The sequence below is a fragment of the Colletes gigas genome, unplaced genomic scaffold (genome assembly GCF_013123115.1).
Source record: "Colletes gigas isolate AHSC1104 unplaced genomic scaffold, ASM1312311v1 Colletes_gigas_Sc00089, whole genome shotgun sequence".
In the NCBI taxonomy this organism is placed as follows: Eukaryota; Metazoa; Arthropoda; class Insecta; order Hymenoptera; family Colletidae; genus Colletes; species Colletes gigas.
The window spans coordinates 41,954-65,811 of NW_025106717.1; the positions used below are offsets into that span (position 1 = coordinate 41,954).

A 23,858-nucleotide genomic window follows, 5' to 3' on the forward strand; every position below is an offset into this window, starting at 1 on the left:
ATTTAGGCAAAGGACTGTGGTGTCTCGTAGGAAGAAAAAGAAATCGGAATTGCCTGGAATCCATTTGACTTGCATGACCGTATGGTAATCGGTGGACTAAGTTTAGCTAACATTGCCCTCGGTGTTGGTTGTTCGCAATTTTTCGCTGCTCGTGCTGGGATTGTCACAATGCCAACGTGTAGGCTGTTCCAAATCGACTTCTGATCCCTTGGATCGATAATATAAAAAGGAACGTGTCGTTTGTTGCGCTGAAAAGGCATACAACGTCGAAAGTTTTGGGTCCTTTTCATCCTAGTGTTCGATTTTCTGTTTGATTGTTATTTTTCACGATTACGAAGTTTCTATTTTCTTGCAACTTCTTCGATACGGTGTATTTCATTCATCAATATGTCTTTCTATCTACCTTATAATAATATAATAATATATTTAGAGGTGAAATATATTTATATTTATATTTATATTTCATCCAGGTTTATGGCTTTAATAACGAACAGGTTTCCATTTATTTCTGGTAGTCACGGAGACACGAGTTTTTTTAAATACTGCAATTATGCCATAAACACGGAGCAACGAAACTTGGCATCTTTGTACCCCTGTCATAACAATACATACTATGTGATGGGGGTATCACTTGAGATCATGTATAAAATAATGTTACACTCCAACCAAAGAACAAGTTTCCATTTCAATAAATAATTTAAAGGACATTAGTTAGAGAACACTGAAAATAGTATCAAAATTTGGATCGAAGCCCACAGTAGTACTTTGAAAATCTAAAGTAACGCACAATAGAGTGGCACTATAAGAATGTAGGGATTTTTAATAGTAGTGTGTACGTTTAATAAATTGATTAATGTTATAATTGTGCTCTGTTTCCATAACTAGAAATAATAATACATTTTGTAGAATGAAAAGAATACTCTGTACATTTATTATAATAATATTTCATAACTTATCGAGCAACATACTTAAAATTCTCTAACGATTTTAACATACTAGATTTTACTAATGGAAGCTTCGCCATAGAGCCGGTAACGTAACGCGTATTTAACCGTGTCCTTATCAAGAAACCGGATAATTTAGTCGTTAACGAATGTTTGCATAATAATAATAAATCACTGGCTAATGACAGCTCGTTACACGCTAACGATTAAACGTTTATTTACTATTCGGATGTTCTCTTCGCTAGAAAGATTTGTCTCTGTTCGTCAAATTAAGGACAGAACGAAGTTGCTGGCAAATCTAATTCGCCCAATGAAAGAAGCATGTATATCGAATAATCAATCGAGCGTTCCAATTGGACGGTCATCGAATAAAACACAGATTGATATTTATAACGATACGACCCTCGTCTGTATGTTCACCCTATGTAGGTTGAAGATCCACGGAGTTTCAAAGCTGTTTCTGGGACAGTAGTTTTAAAGTTTGCGCCCAATAGTTTTGAACCACGGAACTAGAAGACTAGCGACGGCTTCTATAACTTTCGGAAACTCGGTCAAACTTACGCATCGCACTTTCCACGTATCTAGACAGAGGACGTTAACAAATGAATCTCGCCGGGGATTCCAGTAAATATACGCCCGCTAAACTGTAACTTTTATTAGGTTGTCGTGCATGGTCTTTCTCGTTCGAGGTTCTGCAACGTTGGGTAAACATAACTCTGGTCAAGGTGAAGATTTTTTTCGTCCAAGTCTCGCCCAACTTCGATACGTTTTCGTGAATGCAAAAACGATAATAATCCACTCTACAACGCTTTGTACGATAACAATACAATTAACAAGATTCGCTAAAAAATGTATATGATTAGATATAAACAATTGGCGGTAGAAGACAATACATAATCGTACCAAACAATGCGCGTATCAGTAGGTGGCCATATCAGATCCTAGATGATAATATTATTCTCAAAAGCTAGATATAATTGTATTTTACATGACTAATCAAAACACTAATAAAATATTATGTTGGAAATACAAGCAATACATAATTACATGTGGATTGATATATCATAAATGCTTGCGATTAGATATGATCTTGGACAATTGCAGGCAATAACACAAGTTTGTTAATGTTTGTTATTAATGTCATTTATAATGCAATGTCACACACGTTTAGATATATCATTGCATATATCATAGCAAATTACGGCTCGTATATGTCTTGTATTCAATCAAAATTACTCGTATCTAACGTGAATCTGATTCATATCTATTCACAAGCATACGATCGTCAACATTGTGTAATACAATGTACAAAGATTGTATATTTAATAACATGACGATACATCGATGTTGATTTGCTTTTCGATCAAGTACATTCGTTTCGTTTATAAGAATTTCGTATCGTACGATTTCGTATCTTGCGATTCGGGTTAATGAGACAACTAAAATTGTAAAATAAACTACTATTTGAAAATACCGGACAATTACGGCGAAGCTATCGTGCTCGTTGCGATTCTCGTATTGTTTTTCAAATGTGGCGTGCAGCCACCCGCGCATTACGCATCGGTGTTCAACGGGACAAAATAAATGCTTCCGCGATGCATAGTAATCTCAACGTCGCGTTCCCTGTGCAGAGGAAGAGAATAATCTTTTCGATGATTCGGAAATCACTGACTCACACGGTATCTGTGTCCGATAGTGACGTCGAACAATAGTGCGAAAGTGTGATCTTTAGATACCTTGATAGCGCGGAAACAAATGAATTTCACGTTTCAGAAAAAGCGTACAGCATCCTTCTCGATAGAATTTGAACAAGATCATTTAAAGACTCGTCGTACACGGAGCTAAAATTCAGCGTTTCTGTTGTTCGACGTAACCTGACTGTGATTGCATAAACTAAAATTGTAAAGCACGGTCAAGCGAAGGACTACATTAAATGGACTCGAGAACGACGGACGGGAATTATTCTCGCTGACGAATCGAAATTTAATCATTTCGGTACGGACGGGAAGTTCGTCCGTTCGACGTCGAATCGGTCGAGGAAGTTAATGAAAAGTGTCTGAAACCAACTGTTAAATGAGATAGCGAATATTGGTTCTACGATGGCGCAAATTGGAATGACTAAGAATAGTCCTGGTTCGATTTGTCGGGCAAAGAGAATCATGAATCAGCGTATCTCTGTTGATATTTTGAATAGACGTTACTTCCGTTCGCTACCAATAATTTGCCGGAAGATTGGATTCATCGAACGTACAACGATACGAACCACAACTTCTCGCGAGTCGAAGGAATTTTTAAACGACCATCGCGTTAAGGTAATGACATGCTCGGCTCGATCTTCCGCCTCAATCTTACAGAAACACTTTGGGAACGATGCAGAGAAAGGAGTCGAACGGAAACAAAATATTCAACGCGAATAAATTACGTGAAATTAACAAAGAAGATTCGTTTCATTCGATTTATGGATTTTATGCCCCCTGCGGGCGTGTAGATGTCGTAAAAAGAAAGTGCGAGCCTACGAAGTATTTTACTACTTAGATATAGCAAGTTCTGGTTTTCTTATTTAATTTCTACAGAGCTTGTCTTAACAAAATAAAAGTATGTATTTTAGACCCTATTTGGTATAATACCTTTCTATGTGAGATTCGATGCCTTTTTTGGGGAAAAATATTAGTCACTCTTGATACAAAAAGAAGGAAAACTACACCTGGAACGTTTGAAAGATTGAGAAAGTCTATGATACGACGTCCACGGGCTTGTATTTGGGTCGAAGGTAGCCATTTCGAGCACTTCCTGTGAAGGTAAGCAACTGCACTTTACTGGAGTACAAAAATGGCTATAACTCGGGAACGAGGTTAAATAGTGCATATGTGTATATGAACTTTCTTCATTGTTTTCGTATCCCCAGTCTACCATCGAAGTGGATTTAACATGTTAAGATATGTACATCTTCCAACCAATTTCAAATAAATAAAATATCAAAATCTCTTAACCCTTTGAAAATCCTCTGGGTTCGTCAGCAAACCATAGCCAACTTCATTATTTCGTTAATAACTAATTGATTGGATTGAATCAATGTTTGCAAATATCCGTAATCCTATGTTTTAATGTATATTTAATTTACATTGTATGTCGGCTCGAACAAGCAACATTTTAAATTGTATTTGTAGAGAATTATGGAGATACATATATTTTTTTGTGAAATTCATTTTTATTCAAGAGCCAGTTTACATATTGCTACTATGTCACGGGCAACAAATATACAATTATTTTACGACAATCAAAAATATTTCAAAGTCCATTTGTCAGCCATACCAATATCATCCATTACGCCATTATATCGCAAGGAAACGTGTGTTGAGTTGACACGAAAGTAATAGTTTCCACAGAAACAAGAAAAATGATACGTTTAAAAGAAGACGTAGATACATTGATAAAAAGAATTAATTTTTTTTTAAAACACGTGGTACCGTTTCGCGAACACCAAAACGTCAACATTTAATAGAAAAACAATGTTAACTGGTCATTCCATAACTCGTTGCTTGTTTCTGTTTAATCGTAAATTTTATGTGAAAAAAAATCTCTGATTTTTAATATATCTAAATTTTAATTTTCACCTTTAAAAACAGAAATGTTTATCTTTCATTTTCGATCGAAGCTATAAAAGAGTCTCCTTTATGAAAAACTATAAATATTAAAGGAAAGTAAATTCAATATTTTTAAATTAGATGGAAGCGTATTGACGCGGAGAAAGTCCAATACTGTGATGGATAAACATAATCTGTAAGTCACTGTGAAACATGGGGGTTGTTCAATGGCGTGGGCGTGCATCAACGATGTTACGGATAAATATATGTATGTAAATATACTGGAAAAAGTACTCGAAAATTAAATCTCCCCAAGGATTTTTACTTTCGACAGGACCGAGACTATAAACAATACGTACATTGTTCGCCATTGGATTATATTTTATCACGTTGACTGTCACATCGGTTTTCCGTATTTTTCAAATTATAGAGTGAATAGAAAATATTCAATAATCCAGTGGCGTATGTAGTTGTTATTCTACAGCATTCTCAATTAAATTATTTAAAAGTTTACAATTATCATTTAATACTTTGACTGGCAGACCAAACTCCCGAGATTGCCCAGGAAATCGAGGCTTTGTTTTCAGACAATTTTCACGAATTAATGGTTTCCTCGGTGAAAAGTCAAAGTGTTAAAGAAAATGATCATCGTCATGGCGGCGAACGCGTTGAAAGCGTCGCGTTGGTCAGCGTACGATCGTGTATCGACGAATCGGCGCGTCTCGAGGATCGTACGCGAACGGTTCACGGCGAAATCAATTATTTTTGTCGCGTCGCGAATGCATTTCTGGTCCACTGTGCGACGCGTCGCGCGGGTGGTCGGATGGGTGAACGTTCCGGCGATCGAGCCGCCGAGATTTTCGCCGGATCGGCCGGAACATTTCCGAGCGCGCGGAAAAACGAAGAGGAGAGCATGGAAACGCGACGCGGCAGAATGGGAACGAGAAAGAGAGGGCGACAGAGGTAGGGAGAGGGCGTTTAAATACGAGGAGAGACGCGCGTGCTCCTTCAGTCCGGCGCTAACAGTCCAAACCGATTCACATCCGGACCCCGGTGGAGAGGAAACCGTAGTCCTGCCCGCAACCGAGGACGAATCTCGACCCAGAAACCGACCACGGAGACGAGAAGATTTCGAAACGGATCACGAACACCGTTTCCGGGTACCGCGTGAATCGTGCCCGCTTGAAAAGGGAATCAGAAGTGGCGCGGAGGGCTGTAACTGGCGGACGGAAGTGTACGTGGTAATGTGTCAGTGAACAAGTTTTTTTCGAACAGAATCGAAGAATAGTGCGGAAAAAAACTTTCGAGTGAAAACGAGGGTTCGAGAATGACGAACAGCATGAAGCAGACGGTCATTAAGTGAGTTTCAATAATTTGTTTAATCGTCGAAGGGATAACGCACTAGCTAAATTTACATTTTGTTTACATGACGGAATATAGCTCACTTTCGTGACGCATCTTTTATTATTTGTCTTTGGGGTTCCTTTTAATTGGATGCGCGGTCGCAGGATTATACCTCGAATATCTTTCTTTTTAATACATTGTCATTTAACAGTTATGCAAGCACGTGAACTTGTAAACACCGTAGTTTGAAATTCAGACGAAAAATAATACACTCGGATGGAGGTGTCTTATTGTTGATAAGGATCTTGCGATCGACTGTCTCGAACGTTATCAGTACGAGTGTTTATTATTATTTGCAAGAATTATTATGTGCGTACGAGGCAGATCGCGCGTCCTCTGACGAAGATCCAGAATTATAAGAATTTCGCAAAAATTCAATTTTTCTTCGACAAATTTTAACCACCACCTTTCGGCAGAATCCCAATGGACCTCGATTTGCAATCGACTAATAGTTAATTTACAATTCAAGATTATATACGTTTATAAATAACATCGTATCGATTATCGGATAATTTTCCAAATCTGTCAGACGCATCGTGCGACAAATCTATAGCTCAACAAGTTAAATAAGACACATGAGGTAGCTGCAAGAAGCGATTAGCAAGAATTGAGCCACATAATTGGACCCATCGAGTGTGTCTATAGCTTAACTAACGTACGTCGTGTGATATTGTTTGACGGAAGTATGATTATGAACCTGGATCAGAGATCATATTTAACATGGTGAGCTACACGCTTCATTGCGCACGAGCCTGTACACACCATCGGTAACGCGCGTTTATCGGTTTAATCTTGTTGCTTTCTCTTGGAAAAGAACTCCTTATCTGGGAGTCCACTTCGAGCGACGTAAAACGCGAAGAAACGCGATGTCTGATCGAAGATAACGATTGATAAATCGCGACTCGTAGAACGACTGTTAGTCAAACGGATAACCAGAAGGATAATGCCCCCTGAAATCGTCCACACCGGTAGTTGTTTCTCCTCGGTTTCCATGTTTTTACAGTTAACGTCGTCGCGACCGCGTTACGCGACGACCGAGCAAACTCGACTTGCTCTCGGTGGATTATATAAACAAAGAATCTGTTCTTCCTCTTCGAGAGAAATCCCGTGATTTCAATGCGAGTCGGGATTCTCGGGTGATAAAGCACGCCGCCCAGGCGTTGATGTTACGCCGTGCTATTGCAGTTGTTGAACCGCAACATTCTCGAAAGCTCTTAAAAATTTGCCCGTCAATCGCACGTAGGGATCGTTCAATTCCGCTCGGTAAATTCCAAGATCATGCAAATCGTTCGAATTCACACGTTTTGAGAGCTTCGAACACGCGCAAATTATTAAACTCGTGCTTTATGTGTTCGAATAACACGAGTTTGTATAAACAACACACTTTCCTCAACAAGTTTCTTTCTTATACTTATACCTTTGAAATGGGTATTCTATCGAAATTATTTTTCTAGAGCAAATTGGTCCCTTGCCCCCTGTATAATTATAATATTACGCTGCAAACTAGAATCGACAGCGACGAACAGTTTTAATGGAAGGAACATAGAATTTATCTCTTGATCTTTTCAATACAGAATAGTTACAAAGAATATTGAAAAAATATTGGAAAATATATCAGTTTCAAGTACAGTTTGATGGGGATTGCCAATAGTTTTGATAGAAAACTGCAGACGCGATGACTATTGTTTGCCTTTGTCTCGAAAACAAGGCAGGGTTTAAAAAATCGCACTTATCGAAGAAGGTGGTGGAAAAAGTTCGATGTCAACAAAGGATAACTGATAAAAGTCTACCATTATAAGACAAAATTTTATTTGACGTTTTCAACTTATTTCACTAATATCTAATCTATATCTAACTTCATTGACTAAAAATGGTTCATAGTATGGAAAGGGTTAAAGTTTAAGTGTATATAAAAATAGAGTAAAGATATCAGTTAGAATACAAAATAAAAAGCTTGTTTAAAGCTGTTCTGCTAGTTTCTACTTGCTTGAACTATCTCCGAACGGTTGGTGATAATGGCAAAATAGAATTTCCAGCGGTAGGAAACATTAGCGAACACTTTCCCGCGGTGACTACTGTACGACATTGGGAAACTTTCAAATAACGGGGTCAATAATCGGGAACGGTACCTTTAACCATTTAACACCCAGCGTTGGTACTAACACGTTCGCGCGTTACTTGCAAAATTTCTCAACGACATGCCCAGCACGTTCAGGATTAATTATGAGCTATAAAATAGCACGCGAACGTACAAAACGCAGCACTGCATGAATATTCAAAGGTATTATTAGGCGTATACATGCTATTTATTCCGAGATTGGTTCATTCTACATTGTTTTTGGCAGTTTTACTGGTAGCTCTGTCCTTCAGTCTGTGGTGAACTTTGTCTTACATTGCAATTAGTGACTTATAACCGTCAACATGCTTTTAAGAATGTTTTATTTCGTTGTCAAATAATTTATGACAGAGCCCAATGATGAATTAGACCATTGACGTAAGGAGTTAAGGAGGAAAACTAGTTATGCGTTACTATAATTCATAAAATGTCGGACTCTCCGCAGTACTTTCAAAATGTATTACACAAAAAGTTGAACTTCAAGTGTTTTTTTCTCATTTATCTTTTTATCTAGGAAAACTATACATCACTGAAAATAAAAAAGAATTTTAAATAAATTGTAATTTTATCAAACGAGAAACATTGGTTTTATAGCTGAAAAATAGCTTCCACGATTGCTACAATTTTTTTTATATCAATGAGGTATGCTATCTTTTCCCCTAAAAGTTTCCTGATCATTTTTTTCATTAGACTGCTCCTTTCCACGCGCGTGCCAATAAGTCAAGGCAGCGACAAACCAGATCTTCGCTAACTCGAATGTTCTTCCTAGTCGACGAAATGAATTAGCATCGCGTTACTAACGATTTCTCGCGAAGAGAGAAAAGTGTTTATAGAATCGAAAACCTGGGATTCGTCCGCGTGATTTCCTTCCTGCAAACACGTCCGAAAGATCGTCGAACGTTTGCATAATCAGTGAAAAAACGTGTAACGAACTTCTTGAGTTCACAGATGCAACAAGTTATGCAATGAGTCGGCACAAGGTGCAACGATAGTTATATCAACTTGTCATATGTTGTTTTTTCCCACAAACGTAATGACCTGCTGTTCCACGAATCTTAACGAAAAGTAATGCTCCTCGTTGCAAGAAGAAATATTTTCCGCGCTTGTACTTTCATTTTGATTGCCCGTATACAGTTACTCCCACTCGTCATTCGTACACTGTAATGGTGATTCACTATAAATGAAAGGAAGCTTGTTTCTTATAAATTGAATTGTTTTTGAAGCTGATATAAGTCTATTTTTGTATACATTGTGATGTTTGAGGGTTTATGTTTAAATAAATTAAAAGTAAAATTAATAAAAGGGTTGTGTCACGTTGGATACACTGATTTTCGTCGGATCACCGAAGTGCAGCATCATTGGGCCGCGTGTAGTACAGGATGATGGGTTACCAACTTTTGGGGGCAGAAAAACACGTATTATATTGGATTTCTTTACTCTTTATACAGACAGGTATAGTTAAACAAAAATGTACTGTTTGTATAAACAGTGGTATAGTTATACAAATAACAGTATAACGTGAAATAGTATTGTTTAACAGTGAAGTTAAACAAAAAGGGAACTACTTCGTAAATATAAATAGTACAGTTGTAATAAACAACACTTGGTAAAAATAAATGAAAAGAATTCGTAAGCAACTTTAATAGTTTCTTTTCGTTTATCTCCATTATAGTGTACGAATATGAGTGGGATTAACTGCACTTTTCAACCAAGGCTGAGACTAGTAAAATTATTAATTAAATTATAAATCTTAACATCAATTCTATTTTATGCGTATTTATATATTATACAGGGTGTTCGGCCACCTCTAGCAAAAATTTTAATGAGCGATAGTAGAGGCCAAAATAAGACGAAAATCAAGAATACTAATTTGTTGGTGGAAGCTTCGTTAAAAAGTTATTAAAGTGCCGCTCTTACTGAATTTTTTTCTCGAAAATGCGCAAGATTTCGGGGGTATGTCTATTCACAAAAAATGACTGTAATTGAACCCTACAACCGAAAATAATTTTTCCACAACGATTTGCAATTTTTTAATTTTCTCGAATAATTTCACACCTTCTCTATTTTTTTTCTCGAAAGTGGGCAGGATTTCGTGGGTATGTCTAATGACAAAAACTGATTGTAATTGACCCCCGCAACCGAAAATAATTTTTCCATAACGATTTGCAATTTTTTTTCTCCGTTGAAAAATTTAGGCACCTAATTAGATTTTCAGTAAGGAATTTTTTTCTCGAAAGTGCGTACGATTTCGGAGGTATGTGTAATGATAAAAAATGATTGTAATTGATCCCCGCAACCGAAAATAATTTTTTTTAAACGATTTGAAAAAATTTTTTTCGCCGAAAAATTTCAGCACCTACTCGATTTTTTTTCTCGAAAGTAGATAGGATTTCGGAGGTATGTGTACTCACCAAAAATGATTGTAGTTGACCCCCGCAACCGAAAATAATTTTTCCAGAACGATTTGAAATTTTTGAATTTAATTGTTAATAACTTTTTAACGAAGCTTCCATCAACAAATTAGTATTCTTGATTTTCGTCTTATTTTGGCCTCTACTATCGCTCATTAAAATTTTTGCTAGAGGTGGCCGAACACCCTGTATACTATATACTGTTTATCTATCAATAAAAATATCATTGTTCTCTCTTGTACAATATTTATTAATTTGTACCAGTGTAATAAGTAAATAAATAAATATTTTCGACGAGGGGGAAAAGTCGATACTATCTCACGAAATATTCACAAGAACACGAACTATATTTCGACGATTCGTACCTTCGATTTCTACGTATATAGAAATCTCTTTCTCCGCGGTTATTTTGTTTTTCGCGACGCGTTGACACGCTTTCGTCGAAATTTCCGCATTGGCCGTTCACCATAGCGTTTAACGTTGCTTCGCAACCGCGAGGTAGTTTTTGTATTTTCTCGACCGACAGTGTTTTACGAGCGATTGCGTCAAAAACGTTTCGCGCCCGAATTCGTAAACGCGACACGTATTTCGAGAAGAGGAAACGAATGTACGCGTGTGTGCACGCAAGTTGTAAGACGGTATCGAACGATCAGTCCTTAAACTCTGAACGGTGAAAGTCCTTCGAAGCCACTTTCATGCTTGAGCGTATTATACTTCGTATCTGTTGGCTTGTAAACGCTTCAGCACGGATCGATCCTTTGATCGAGCAGCTATTGTTCAGTAATGAACTTCTGGTGCCACTCCTCGAGTCACAGAACATCAGATATCGCTATCGTATTTTCCACTTTCAATCTTTGCCTCTTGGTCGCATCATTTTTTTCGACGATCATCTCTGTAGATCCTTTTCCTTCCGAAGTTTAATATTAGTTTTTTAAAAATTTGTTTTATCGATTAGTACAAATAAAATCCGATATAAAGTTATTATTATGCGAGTTATTTATTTCCGTCTGTTTGCTCTTATTCTTACTTCAATCGTCAATTTTTTGTAATTAGATGGCTGCTCGTTAAAACGATCGTTTGCAATGTTTTGTACGTTTATTTAACTTGGACTGCGTTTCTCTTCGTGGTTTTTACTACGCGTTCGAAATTTCATTTTAGTTAATGCATGTTATCGTTTCCTTAACGTCAATTTCCGATACGCTATCTTGGTTTTTTCAAGTTGTCCGCGCGGAGGCTCCTAAATCATTCTTAGGAAATAATAGCGACTGACTTATATCGTTTTACGTCGATTGCACAACTAATGACCCATTATTTTTTACCTTCGCGTACGGGTATCAGTGGACAGTGAATTTATTCTATGAAAAATTTGCGCGATCGAGAAAACGAAAAGCGGTTTAAAGCGCCCTTTTATCGTTCAGTCGTGATTGATGCAGATTTAACCGCGAAATCGATTCCGTATCGCTGTAAAATATTGTTTTGAGGTTTACATTAACACTGTGGGAAACAATTGGGTCGACCAATGTTACAAGGAAGAACTTTGAAAAGCAAAATTTGCCAATACTTTCAGCAATTTATCAAAATATCGTTGATTGCGTAATAACATTTTTGATAATATTTGTTCGCGACGATCGTTTGTCTTGATGAAACAGAAACAATGGATGGGCATGACATTGGGCTGAAAATATTGCTGCAAACGTGCTAACGATCGACAATTAATAATGATACAATATATATTCACGAAGAAACATTGGAAATCGGATAATTCAGAAAATTTTTAAATATCGCATGCAGAGTACTTCAAAACAATGTTTCGTTAAAATTGAGAGAACGAAATCAACCCTTGATGCAGATTTTCTTTCTCGCGGAGTGTCTTCAGAACATCGAGAGACATCGAAAAAAGTTTGCACAAGAGATTTCGTTAAATATAAACCGTGACCTTGACTTCTAAAAACGAAGAATCAAACGTTCGAAAAACAAACGATCGAAAGGAGAGATAGCATTAACTAGGTTGCTGGGTTTACAAATTCGACACAGTCGAGTCATTTTCGGAGCCGCAGTTTCGAAAAATAAAGGTCAAACTCACTAGTAAAATGTATTACAAACTATGCGTAATAAAACTCTTGAAAAATATACAGCGACTCTAGAGTTAAGAAATAGCAGCCGAGCCTAATAAACCTGTCGTGTTTACCAAAGTTCGTTAGATTTAAATAAATTAAGCGATCGAAGGTTTAAAGATGCTGTGACCGTGGCTGTTTTCTTTTTATTAATTAAAAAAGTAAAACCACTTTCCCAGCGACCCATTATTAACAGCTTTTACACAGGAGCTGCATTTCTGTTACAATACTTGTAACGGTAGGTTATTGTACGTTCACGAACAACATCGGCATCGTCTGCTGTTAGTCGATAATTTCATAGTCGACGGTTTAATTAAATTCGTTGCTATCTAATAAATGTGGTGCAGGTTAGTCTTGCGTTTCCTCCATCGGCAATTCCGCCAACGTGTTTTCTGCGTACGCTCGATGTACGTTGCAACGAAGATGACGCAGATAATTGAACACGCGCTGGTCGATAAATCGATTGTTATTCTATTGGCATGCTGGAAGAAGTCGAGGGAGGAAAGTACAAGTTGCAACAAGTACCAAAATTCCTCCAAGTATCTCCAGAAGTTATCCTTTTCCTTGCAAGCAGGATGTCTTGTCTTTTTCCCAAATTTTTTCAGTAATTTCATAACAGGTGAAGTGAAAGCGAGTTGTGCTCGACTTCCTCGGACTGACCAACCCGGAGAAATCTCGCGATCATACAATAAAGGGAGGCAGAGACCGCGTATGTTGCTCTTTGCGCTCGCACGAGTTATGAAAGTCGCGTGGCGATGTTGCAAGCGGGATTGGCGACTCTTCGCGAATCGAGGAATTATAAAACAACGATACGCGTGTGTGCTGATGCACCATATAAATATTTGTGTACGATCCCCGGTGGACGTCAAATTTCGAAATCGATTTCCGTCCGTTCAAACGCAAACAAACTTCTTGTTTGATGATCGAAGGTTGCCTTTGTAGTATATGGTTTCGCCAGTCTGTTACTTAATTATAGTCAGTATCTTATTTGGTGACAAAACAGTATCGATAAAAACCTAATTATACCTAACAATACGCATAGTTTTCGTTGTAATGATTTGATTAAAATGTTTGCTTGATTTTGAAACAAACGATTTATCTCAGATTTGCTTGTAGCAAACGTGTACAAAGGAGTCAATTTTCTTAAAATTACAATGGGGAACAAACGATGTATACTGTTTGTTTAATTTAAAAGTGATCTGCATACAATGATTCCCTTTTTATTATGCTTGTCTTCTCGATGTCGTTGTGACTGAAAGGCAACGACGATCTTCCTCTGCCTGTCTTCTGGTGCATAGCCGGTTGCATTCGCCGACAGATCATTGTCTTATCAAACCCCACACTTCTTTGGCCTCTCCATAAAAGACCCGTTACTTTCTACAGGAAGTGACTGCTCCACACGGCGGTGCTCGAGACCAATGCCTTTAATCGTTCGAGCAGAACTGAACTTGCCCATATACACACCTCTATCCATTAACGTCACGAAATATTAACGATAATTGTTCTTTACGTTATAGTTTACGACGGAATATTAATACCCATACTACAGCTGGATTATTGTGCGAAAAGTTGACTGAGAAGCAATCTACATCGATCAATATTAATTGTTTTCCTCCTACAAACATTTATTTGTATTACTTCAAACTAACAATGTTTACTTGTTATCGATGAATATCCACAAGAGATGGATAACATTCCTATCTAGATAAAAATTTGCAATAACGAATGAAAGATAAACAATTTCTTACGCGTCACTTCCTGAAGAAGATATACACGTTGGGTATTTTTCATCGTCCATAGAAAGAAATTTACGCCATTTAAATAATGTATTAATAATAAAGACAGTCCTCGATCTAACAGGAAGTTTTGCAAAACCGAAGAAGTTTAGAATTTTGTAAAAATGTCACATTTTGTATCTCGATCGGTTGTTTCGATAGAAAGATGAAGCAATCGTATCTCAAGCACACGCGATATGTTGAAATCCGATGCAGTGTAGCCTTCGTAATCCGAAGGCTATTAGGACATTCTATTGCTTGAACAGAGAATACAGAATACTATCGATTTCGTTTGAGCATTCCTCGAAACTGTTTTACGAACCGAGACCATCGTTGCAATGATTCCAGATCCTCGATTTCGAGTCACCTTAAGTACGTTCTGTCTTTTCATGTTTCTTTGTGCCACGGCGCTTCCGCGATAAACATTTGCAGTCGCCTTGAAACCGTATGAAATTATGCCGGGCGGAACTAGAAACTCCTGAAAGGTGGTCAAACGAATTTATATTCCGCGCGGCGACGGTCTCTCGCGTTTCCTTATCGCGTCCACCCTGAAGACGCTCGTCGACGGGAACGAGGTCCCCTGGTATTAAAAATTCCCGTTAAAAGAGGTAAATCGAGAGGCTCGGATCGCTGCCAATTAATCCAATCGAGATTAATCGAGACGACCGCGGTACCGCTTCGCAAAATTTGAGTCTTCATTATCGAAAAAAAAAAAAACAATTGGACGCCCACGTTCAGTTTGTTCAATAAGAACACTTGACTTTCCGAGAACGTTCGCGATTACAAGATTACCCGTCGTTCTGCGTAGAACTGAAAAATTGAGGAAACGTCTTGTGAAGCGATACGGCCAGAAACTGGAGAATCAACGCGTTGATATGACGAGCGAAACGAGACGAATCGCATAATTTGCGGAAATGAGGCGATCGCGTAATTCGCGATAATTGACGATTACAATTCACTCGAACGAAGTCGAAATAGGAAGATCGTGATCGGGATACCGAGGTACGGGTGAAGTCACGAAGAAATGCTTAGGAAAACGAAACGAGCCGAGGTCAATTCGATCCATTTCAAATAAGTACAGTGTGCAATATTAATTGATCTTTTATATTTTGCGTAACTTTGGTAGGAGTATGTTTCCTTAACATAAAACTTCTTTGATCGAATGCTCGAATATTTCAAGATCTCGAGACGAAAAGAACAAACAATGAGATCGAAAGATAAAGTCGAGCTATCTCGCGAACACGTGCAAGGGCCATGCATTTATTAACATGCAGTCCACGGTCGTTTTGTGCCATTTTAATCCGACACGGTTTCGCGTTTCTCCTTCAACGGAAAGCGAATTTTAAGTTCGTCTTTTAATTTTAAAGCGCACTTCTTAGCCACGAGTCTCTTCTTTTATTTATATGCTTAAACCTTGTTACTTGCGCAACAAAGACGTCAAATAAGATCAGATTTATCGTGTTTATAGAAGATTATACACTCAAAAATTCACATTGGAAATTGTTTTACCTGTATTACGAAGTATTTATTCGATCTCCATTTTGTTGAACATTGATTCGATATTACTAAAAGTTGGTACGAACGTGGGCACTCCACGAATTAAGCATGACCTACGCGTTTTCACTCATATCGCTACTCACTGATTTTGCAGACTGTTTACATCGTTCAAGCAATCTGTCCGAGGTTTTGCAACGAAGTATAATTGCCTGGTCAGTGATGCGACAAATTTGGAATCGACCGAGGCCCTAATTTCGTCGTCCCCAGGGCAAATGGCGCAGAGTTAGGGGAGACCTTACCGCTTCAATGGCGGCTGATGCCGCCCCGACTAAAAAGCTATGTTTATCACAACTTTTCAAACGAATGTCAACCCACGCGTACACGCGTTCGTTCTTCGTCTTTTTCTCGATTTGTTTTCGACAGATGGTTGCGTTTCATCGACGTTATTCGCAAAGACCAACGTCGAACGATAGTTGGAATTGGTTGCCATTCGCGAAAACTAGATATCAATATTTTCGTGAAAATAAGCCACGTTCGTTAAAATCATATGGAAGCAGCGAACACGGGGACGATTTTGCTCGGACCCAAGGCTACATTTAATTGAAGTCAACCGATATCGGTTCGAACAAGTTGAAATGAGATAACTTTTTAACTACTTCATCCCAGTAAATTACCACTGTGTGCGTTCCCCAACTTTTAATCATTGGATTATGCGACGTGATTTTCCGCTCGAAACTTTACATATTGTGTTAAGATAGTTTTTACTGCCTCGTCCAGTTTGTGGAACAAACATTGCGTACAAGTTAAATAAGGACAAATCCAGTTACCATTTTTTTTTTACCGCTTACTTTATTCTTTCGTAAAAATTTTTGATTTAAATCCGAAACTGTGACGTAATAAATCAAGATAAAAATCTAAATTCGTTCGTATGCATTTTTCGAATAGTAATAATTCGTGTATAATGATAAATTAAGCAACGAAGTTGTTGGAATTGACTTTGAAACTATAAAATTTGATCAATAGGCACCTCACGAATTGACGGGAGCTTCGAATGCAATCACGTTTGGAGATCTTAACTGCTAAAGGAACCATCTCGACCCACGATTAAACCTAACTTGCATGCGAGGAAGATTATGGTCATGGTCAAAATTCAAGGCTGTGGTCGACAAAAGATCCTTGCCGGATACATGAAAATAGTATTCGATCCAGAAATAGGGTAAGAGGCCCAATTACAGGATATTGTATAGTGGTGACTATGGTTTTTGAATTTTTTGAAGCACATCCTAATTTATTTTGCAATACTCAGGGTTGTAGAATAGATTATCATTTTTACGTGTGTGTAAATTTTGTTTTTTTCTTAAAAAATATGAAACAAAGTCGTCCCTGTCGAATATTTAACAGAACCCAGTAATACAACAATTCCTAGTCTTAATTTTAGGAAAATTTTTATTTTCTTAGTTTTGATGCATTTCGTAGAAACACGATTTTTCATTTTCACAACTTCCATTACAACATAGCAAATTTATTATTTTATTAATATCCAAAGAGTCGCCGTTCCTTAGCATTTCCTACAACCGGAAGTAGAATCGGTCGACGTCGTAATAGTAGACTTTCGGAAATCGTGAAATACCTATTTTTATCTATTATTTTCATACGTAATGAAAGAATTAAAGTATACTTCAATTCACGTTTCTTTCTTAATTTTTACAAAATTAATTATCCGTAATTGAAGGTGTCTTACCCTTTCCTCCAAAATGGACGGTTCAAAACATGGAAAATTTCGCCACAGAGGGAGGATTCGCGTGGCTCCTATCGATCGAGCGATCGCTGTTTCGTATCCGCGATCTTTCACGGTTGCATTCGCCGATTGTTTCGCTCGGTTCGTGCTGCGAGCAAAGTGTGTCAGGGTGATCGTTGCCGAGTTCTCACGTCGCGGGGCGGTCACGCTCGACTTCGCGACACGGGTAATGGTACGGAAATTCGATCGTGAGGGGAAATCAGTTTTCGTATCGACGGTCCAAACGATAAGAATCGAGAGTCACATACGGAAAGATTTATTCTACGATGAGCTGTTTATCGAGTTGCAGCGACATTGCTATCGTTTCAGCGGCGTATTATCAGTCACCACGATTGTACAACAAACCAGTGGCGAATAGAAGGGGTTGAGAGGCTATAGTGACCAAAAAAATCAATTATCTTCTTGAGCTGGCAAAAATATTTATGGGAAAGACTATCCGGGTGATCGAGAAGCCAAAAATTGTGACCCAAACCTTCAATCTTCGAGAACCTCTAGGATAGTCCATAATTTCATAACTTAAAACATTCGTATCGTTAAGTGGATTCTGATACTTTCGCATCGGATCAAAGAAAGAAGTTTGAGATTATTCGATAAATAAAATTTTAATGGAACGATGACTCAATAGGTACTATTTTATGAAGAATTGGCTATTTAACCCCTTAGCTTGCAATGACGTCTCAGAGACGTGATAAGTCTACCGGGCCAAACTTTGATGTCACTTTTGGCACGCACAGTTGGAAATTAAATCGTAAGGCAAGGGGTTAACGTAGTGAATCATTGATAAGACCTCCATCCGCTTCGAAATGCACTCTTGGGAAGAGTGCAACAAGTTTCTTAGGGTAGCGGCTGGCGGAGTAGGTCAACCTGTGTCTGTCCTCGACCATAACTACGCACCACTACTGGAAATACTTAATTTATCAACCCTAGCAGACCTTACACTTTTGTATAAAGTTATCAATGGACGTGTGTCGCGTGTCCTCTCTTATTAGAATGAAAAGAAATTTAACGTTTCGGTTTAACGATTAGGAATATACCTATGTTCCGCGGCACAAGACTCGATAAAGACCTATTGCTCTAGGAATCCGATAAACTGAATCATCTACTTAGCTGACACTCGCATCTATCACACTTAATTCGAATAGAGCGTTGGGAATCGAATGAATCACGCTACGCTACTTGTATGTATCCATATGCTACAAAATTAACTATATCGAATTCGAGCAGAACGATCTTCCACGTTTCGATCTGACTCTGGTTTGGCTCTGTTAAAAAAAAAAGAAAGAAATATTACAGACTGTTTAAATTCAGATTCAAATTATTTTTAATAGATAATTCAGATTCGAAGACTCTATAACACCACTTTTCCTTTCTTTGTGAAATACATATTTTTAATCTTTTACATTTATACATATCTCAATAATAGATATACCCTACTCTTCAGGTATTTCATCTTTTCTCTTATAATTATGCAAAGCAACCCCCTTACTGTATTTTAAACTTAACTTTCAATTATACCTCTGAAATTAATTATTCATTTGGTCTTTGCACCATATGTATATGTATATATTTTTTCTATTTCTATTTAAGTACTTTCACATTCTAAACTTAAACTTACACACATTTTAATAATATATATGTATATCTTAAAATTACTGATTCCACAAAACTAGGAATAAAAACCAAATGACGGTAAAAGAAACATCCAAACAAATAAACTTTGATCTCCATTTCTAGAGAACCTAAAATAAAATTTATTAGAAAAATATAAGATAAAATAGCCAAAAATAGAAATAAAAAAAATACACTGTGTGGTACCCTACTCTTCAGGAATTTCATCTTTTTTCTTATAATTATGCAAAGCAACCCCCCATTATCATATCTTACATTTAACTTTCAATTACACCACAGAATTTAACCATTCATTTGGTCTTTTTACCATATATACATATATATATTTTTTCTATTTTTAATTATTTATGGACTTTCATATTCTGAACTTAAACTTGCGCTTATTAAATTATAATCCTATAACGTTCCAACTTTCTAACCTAATATTTTCTATATCCTCACCCAATCTTTTTTTTTTACAAAAACAGATATCGAAAAATTTCGAAGTTTCCCATCGATGGTACCAGGAAGGTATAAACGTATCGGGATTAAACGCGTTTGCCTCGCACGTTGGACGTCGACGACGCGCGCCAGTGACATTTTCCCGGGGAAAAGGATTCACCTTGGCCGATTCGACGGCTAGCATTTAGGTTTCCCGCGCGCGTACAGGCCGTTGACTCGATCGTTGCGGCGCGGTGCAAGGCGTCCCGATGCCATTCGTCCCTGGACGAGGTCAATACACTCGAGTCGCGTCGCCGTCGTCCGTCGTGGAGTACGCGGCTTGAGAAATCGCATTAACGAAGCTAATTTATTTACATTGTCTTTATCGTAACCAGCAGCTGCCCCTCAACGCTCGATCTCCTGTTCGATGATCGTTAATCGTCATCGTAATTTCACGTAATGCTCGCCAGAACCATAAAGTAACGTCAGCTGTGTCCAACTTTGGTCATTTTTGTCGAAAAATAAAAGATTAGACTTTTCAAAATCTCTGTATTGTCTCGTACGATGCAACTATGTGTTTTAGATTGCGTAGATGAATGGATCGAGGCTCAGAATTAGAAACTAGTATCAGTATTCCTAATTAACGTTCTGTTACAGTTTACGTATGTATCAAAAAATTCGACTGCAATTTTATGGAACAATTTAGTTAAACAAGAATAATTGCTAATTAGATACGAAGAAAAGAATGGAGACAAAATTGCGAACTACAAACGTGCAGCATAAATAAGATCGCAGAACCGCGAGAAGTTCGCCTCGAGAAATTTCGATTTACGTCACAACTGTTAGAAACTGGCAGTGCAAAATAACAATTTGATATTACAGACGAAGATATCAAGGTCCATAAAGTTTCGCCGTTATGACATTTGTGTTCGAGATGCATAGTTCTGCTACGCTTGCAGCGAACATTGTATATGCAAATGAAGTATTATTCAAAGTTATGGCTAGTACGAAAGATTTATTAAGTATAGAAGTATCTTATTACGTATACAAATGTTGTCGAGTACTCATCTCTCTGTTACGCGATATTAAATATCTGGTTAGCCTTGGATTGTACTTCACCGATGAACGCCATTACAATCGAATCTATGATTGATGAGGATGATCTAAACACGCGCATACAGTGTATCGCTGCTCGTTTAGCTACGCTTCTACTTTACGATTTTAACATCCACGTTTATTTTTAACTTTGTACAGCAACGAAATCCACGCAATTATTAGGTGAAAGTGTTTTGTTTTATATAATCTTCGTTGCAGCGTAGAAAATCGTAATACATAACTTGTGCAATTCGTTGGAATTAGTTTTTTTATCGTATTTACCTATCTTTGGCACGTAACGTTTGAATTGCTCTAGCGTATTGTAATCAGAGATAGTAACCCTTCTTGCGTGCAACCGAATCGAGCCCATTCGTTTGCATGCGTTCAAGGAATGTGCTACTTTTTTTTATAGGCACGTACTCTTTTTATCTCTGAGACGAAGATTTTAAATGATCGGGATGTAGCAACATCGTGTAAAGAAAATCACAATTTTTCTCTAAGAAGTTTGAGAAACGTCCGCGTATGGGGGATGTTGGCGTCGGTTTGCGAGGGTGTGAACCTTCATCTGGGTTTGGAAAACTAGTATTCGTTACAGAATCAATAGATTTAATAATTTACTTAAATATTTTGAAAGAGAATTTAATTTGTAAAGGAATTGTTCCATTTTAAAACACGTTTATATTTTGTTTTACTTTTCTATACGGATAAGTAAGACGTTCTAAATAAAGATACGTAAGAAAAACAAGAAGTTTAAACATATCTTTTAGTAGTTATAAACGCGCAAAAAGTTGAAGACTGACTGTGTACGTACAAATAATTATCGAGACAAAAAAGGATGGGATAGTTTCGAAGCAAGTGTGTCAAGGAAAGACGACGAAGCCTAATCTTCTAAATGCAGTAAATATTCATAAAGGAACGGATACCGTATTCGGAAACACCGAATGGAGTCTATTAACCGTGTTCGTTCACGCTTGGTCGCCGATACGAGTTCGTTTTCGCTATCGAGAGGCAATCAAGTTCCACGTAACGGTGCTCTAAAAGTGTATCGCGACCGGTTGCGACATTCTCGTTCCACGGTAATTATTTATCGAGAGTAAAAGGGTAAGCCGCCAACTTGTACGCTCGACGTGGTAACAAGAGAAGAGAAAAGAACCGCCTTTATCAACTTTTTTCTCGCGACCCAAGATTTTCATCGAGCGCTTTCTTCGTCTGCAAAAACGGAACGTCGAGACGCACGAGCGGCGAACGCCTTATATTTAGAAGCTAAAGATAAACGTATTGCACGGTATCGTATCGATTTGATCGAAGGTTATTAGAAAACACCCGCAATTAATTGTTACATCGCCGCTACCGAGTGTCAATTGCATAACGCGTAACGGTGCTCATTGTGAGACGATGGACAATGATCGATGTTTACCTTCCAAGGCAACAACAGATCTGACAGAAATAGCGCTTGAAACAGAATCTATATAGAGCAGTGGTTCTTAACCCGTGGTCCACGGACCACAAAGTAGCCGCAGATAGATATCTGATGTTTAGGCATACGTTATGCTCAAAAATACCAATTTTATCTTTTCCGTGCTTTCACATTATCCGGCTCAATTTTCTGTGATAATTCACAAGCAGTTGATACGACAGGACTTGCAGAGAAAAGAAGGTTCTGCAATATTCACCTTATATTCCAGACGGTTTTTTATTTGGCCTCTTCAAAAAATCATCACAAGATCAAGAGTGGTCAAAACATACTCAAACTTCAAGAGAAGGAACCAACTCCTTCGCTGTTGGTTTAATTCATAGTCAGGGCTATAAAGACAGGACTTGCAGAGAAAAAAAGGTTCTGCAACATTTACTTCATACAGTAAAATTGCCATTATCAAGCATACTCGGGACTGGGGCAATGCCGGATAATTAGACTATACCTACATATGAAGTGATAAAAACGAGAAATACAATCACAGACTATGTATACAAGTAGACTTTAATCCAATGTATTTTTTCGACCCACGTTTCTAGAGCTCTAGAGACCTATTACCATTTTTGTGTAACTTGCAACATTATCAATAGGTTACAGAAATGAACACAAGAGGAAGTGAGACGGAAAATAAAATTACAGAAACATTTCTGGCCACACATTATATTTTCGATAAAGAATTTTTTTCTCGAAAATGCGTAGGATTTCGGGGGTACGTGTATTCACCAAAAATGATTGTAATTGACCCCTATAACTAAAAATAATATTTTTAGAACGATTCAAAATTTTTTAATTTCGTTGAAAAATTTGTCCACTTATTGAATTTTGTTCTCAAAATTGGGTAGGATTTCGAGGGTATGTCTGTTCGCTAAAGATTATTGTAATTGACCCCTGCAACCGAAAATAATTTTTCCAGAACGATTGGAAATTTTTCAATTTCGCCGAAAAATATCAGCAACCCCTATCGATTTTTCTTAAAAAATCGTTTCTGATTTTTAGTAATTCTGTTTGACGCTCTACAGAAAAGTTGTCTAATACTATTTTGTAGGTACCCATGAGATCTACCTTAGAAAAAAATTTCATTGAAATATATTCACTATTGTAGGAATTATGGCTGTTTGAAAATTGGACCATTTTTATGGGGTTTTTTTTTGGCGGGTTCAAGGATCAACTTTTCGAATATTTTTGCAATTTGTACATATTCTCCGCCAAAATATGCGTAGATTACTTTTTGAAACTTTAAAATCGTCCAATCCGTTCAGGAGTTATGACATTTTAAAGATTTGCATGAAATTTTGGGCTAACACTTCTGGCCAGTAATTATATTTTCGGTAAGAAATTTTTTTCTCGAAAATGCATAGGAATTCGGGGGTATGTCTAATAACCAGAAATGATTGTAATTGACCCCTGCAACTAAAAATAATTTTTTTAAAACTATTCAAAATTTTTTAATTTTGTCGAAAAATTTCTGCACCTACCCCATATCGATTTTTCTTAAAAACTTATTTTTGATAAACATGAGTAATGTATTAATACAGTTTATTAATGAAAAATATAATATATAAAATTCCTTTGCTTTATTCATCAACTGTATTATAGA

General features: G+C 37.4%; 1 protein-coding gene across 5 annotated transcripts in view; it reads left to right on the forward strand.

Moving 5' to 3' along the window:
* The window catches only part of LOC122404006 (neprilysin-2), a 49,835-nt gene that overhangs the window by 15,087 nt on the left and 10,890 nt on the right, over positions 1-23,858 (forward strand). The window contains exons 1-2 of one of the 5 annotated variants that reach the window (XM_043407851.1): positions 5,387-5,887; positions 16,869-17,061. The exons of 1 other annotated variant lie outside the window; for it this stretch is intronic. In XM_043407851.1, coding sequence (XP_043263786.1) covers positions 16,979-17,061 — 83 coding nt within the window. In that variant the 5' untranslated portion in view covers positions 5,387-5,887; positions 16,869-16,978. Of the gene's footprint in view, positions 1-5,386; positions 5,888-16,868; positions 17,062-23,858 lie in introns of those variants that run through there. 3 more of the 5 variants (XM_043407853.1, XM_043407850.1, XM_043407852.1) reach the window with 3 other exon arrangements.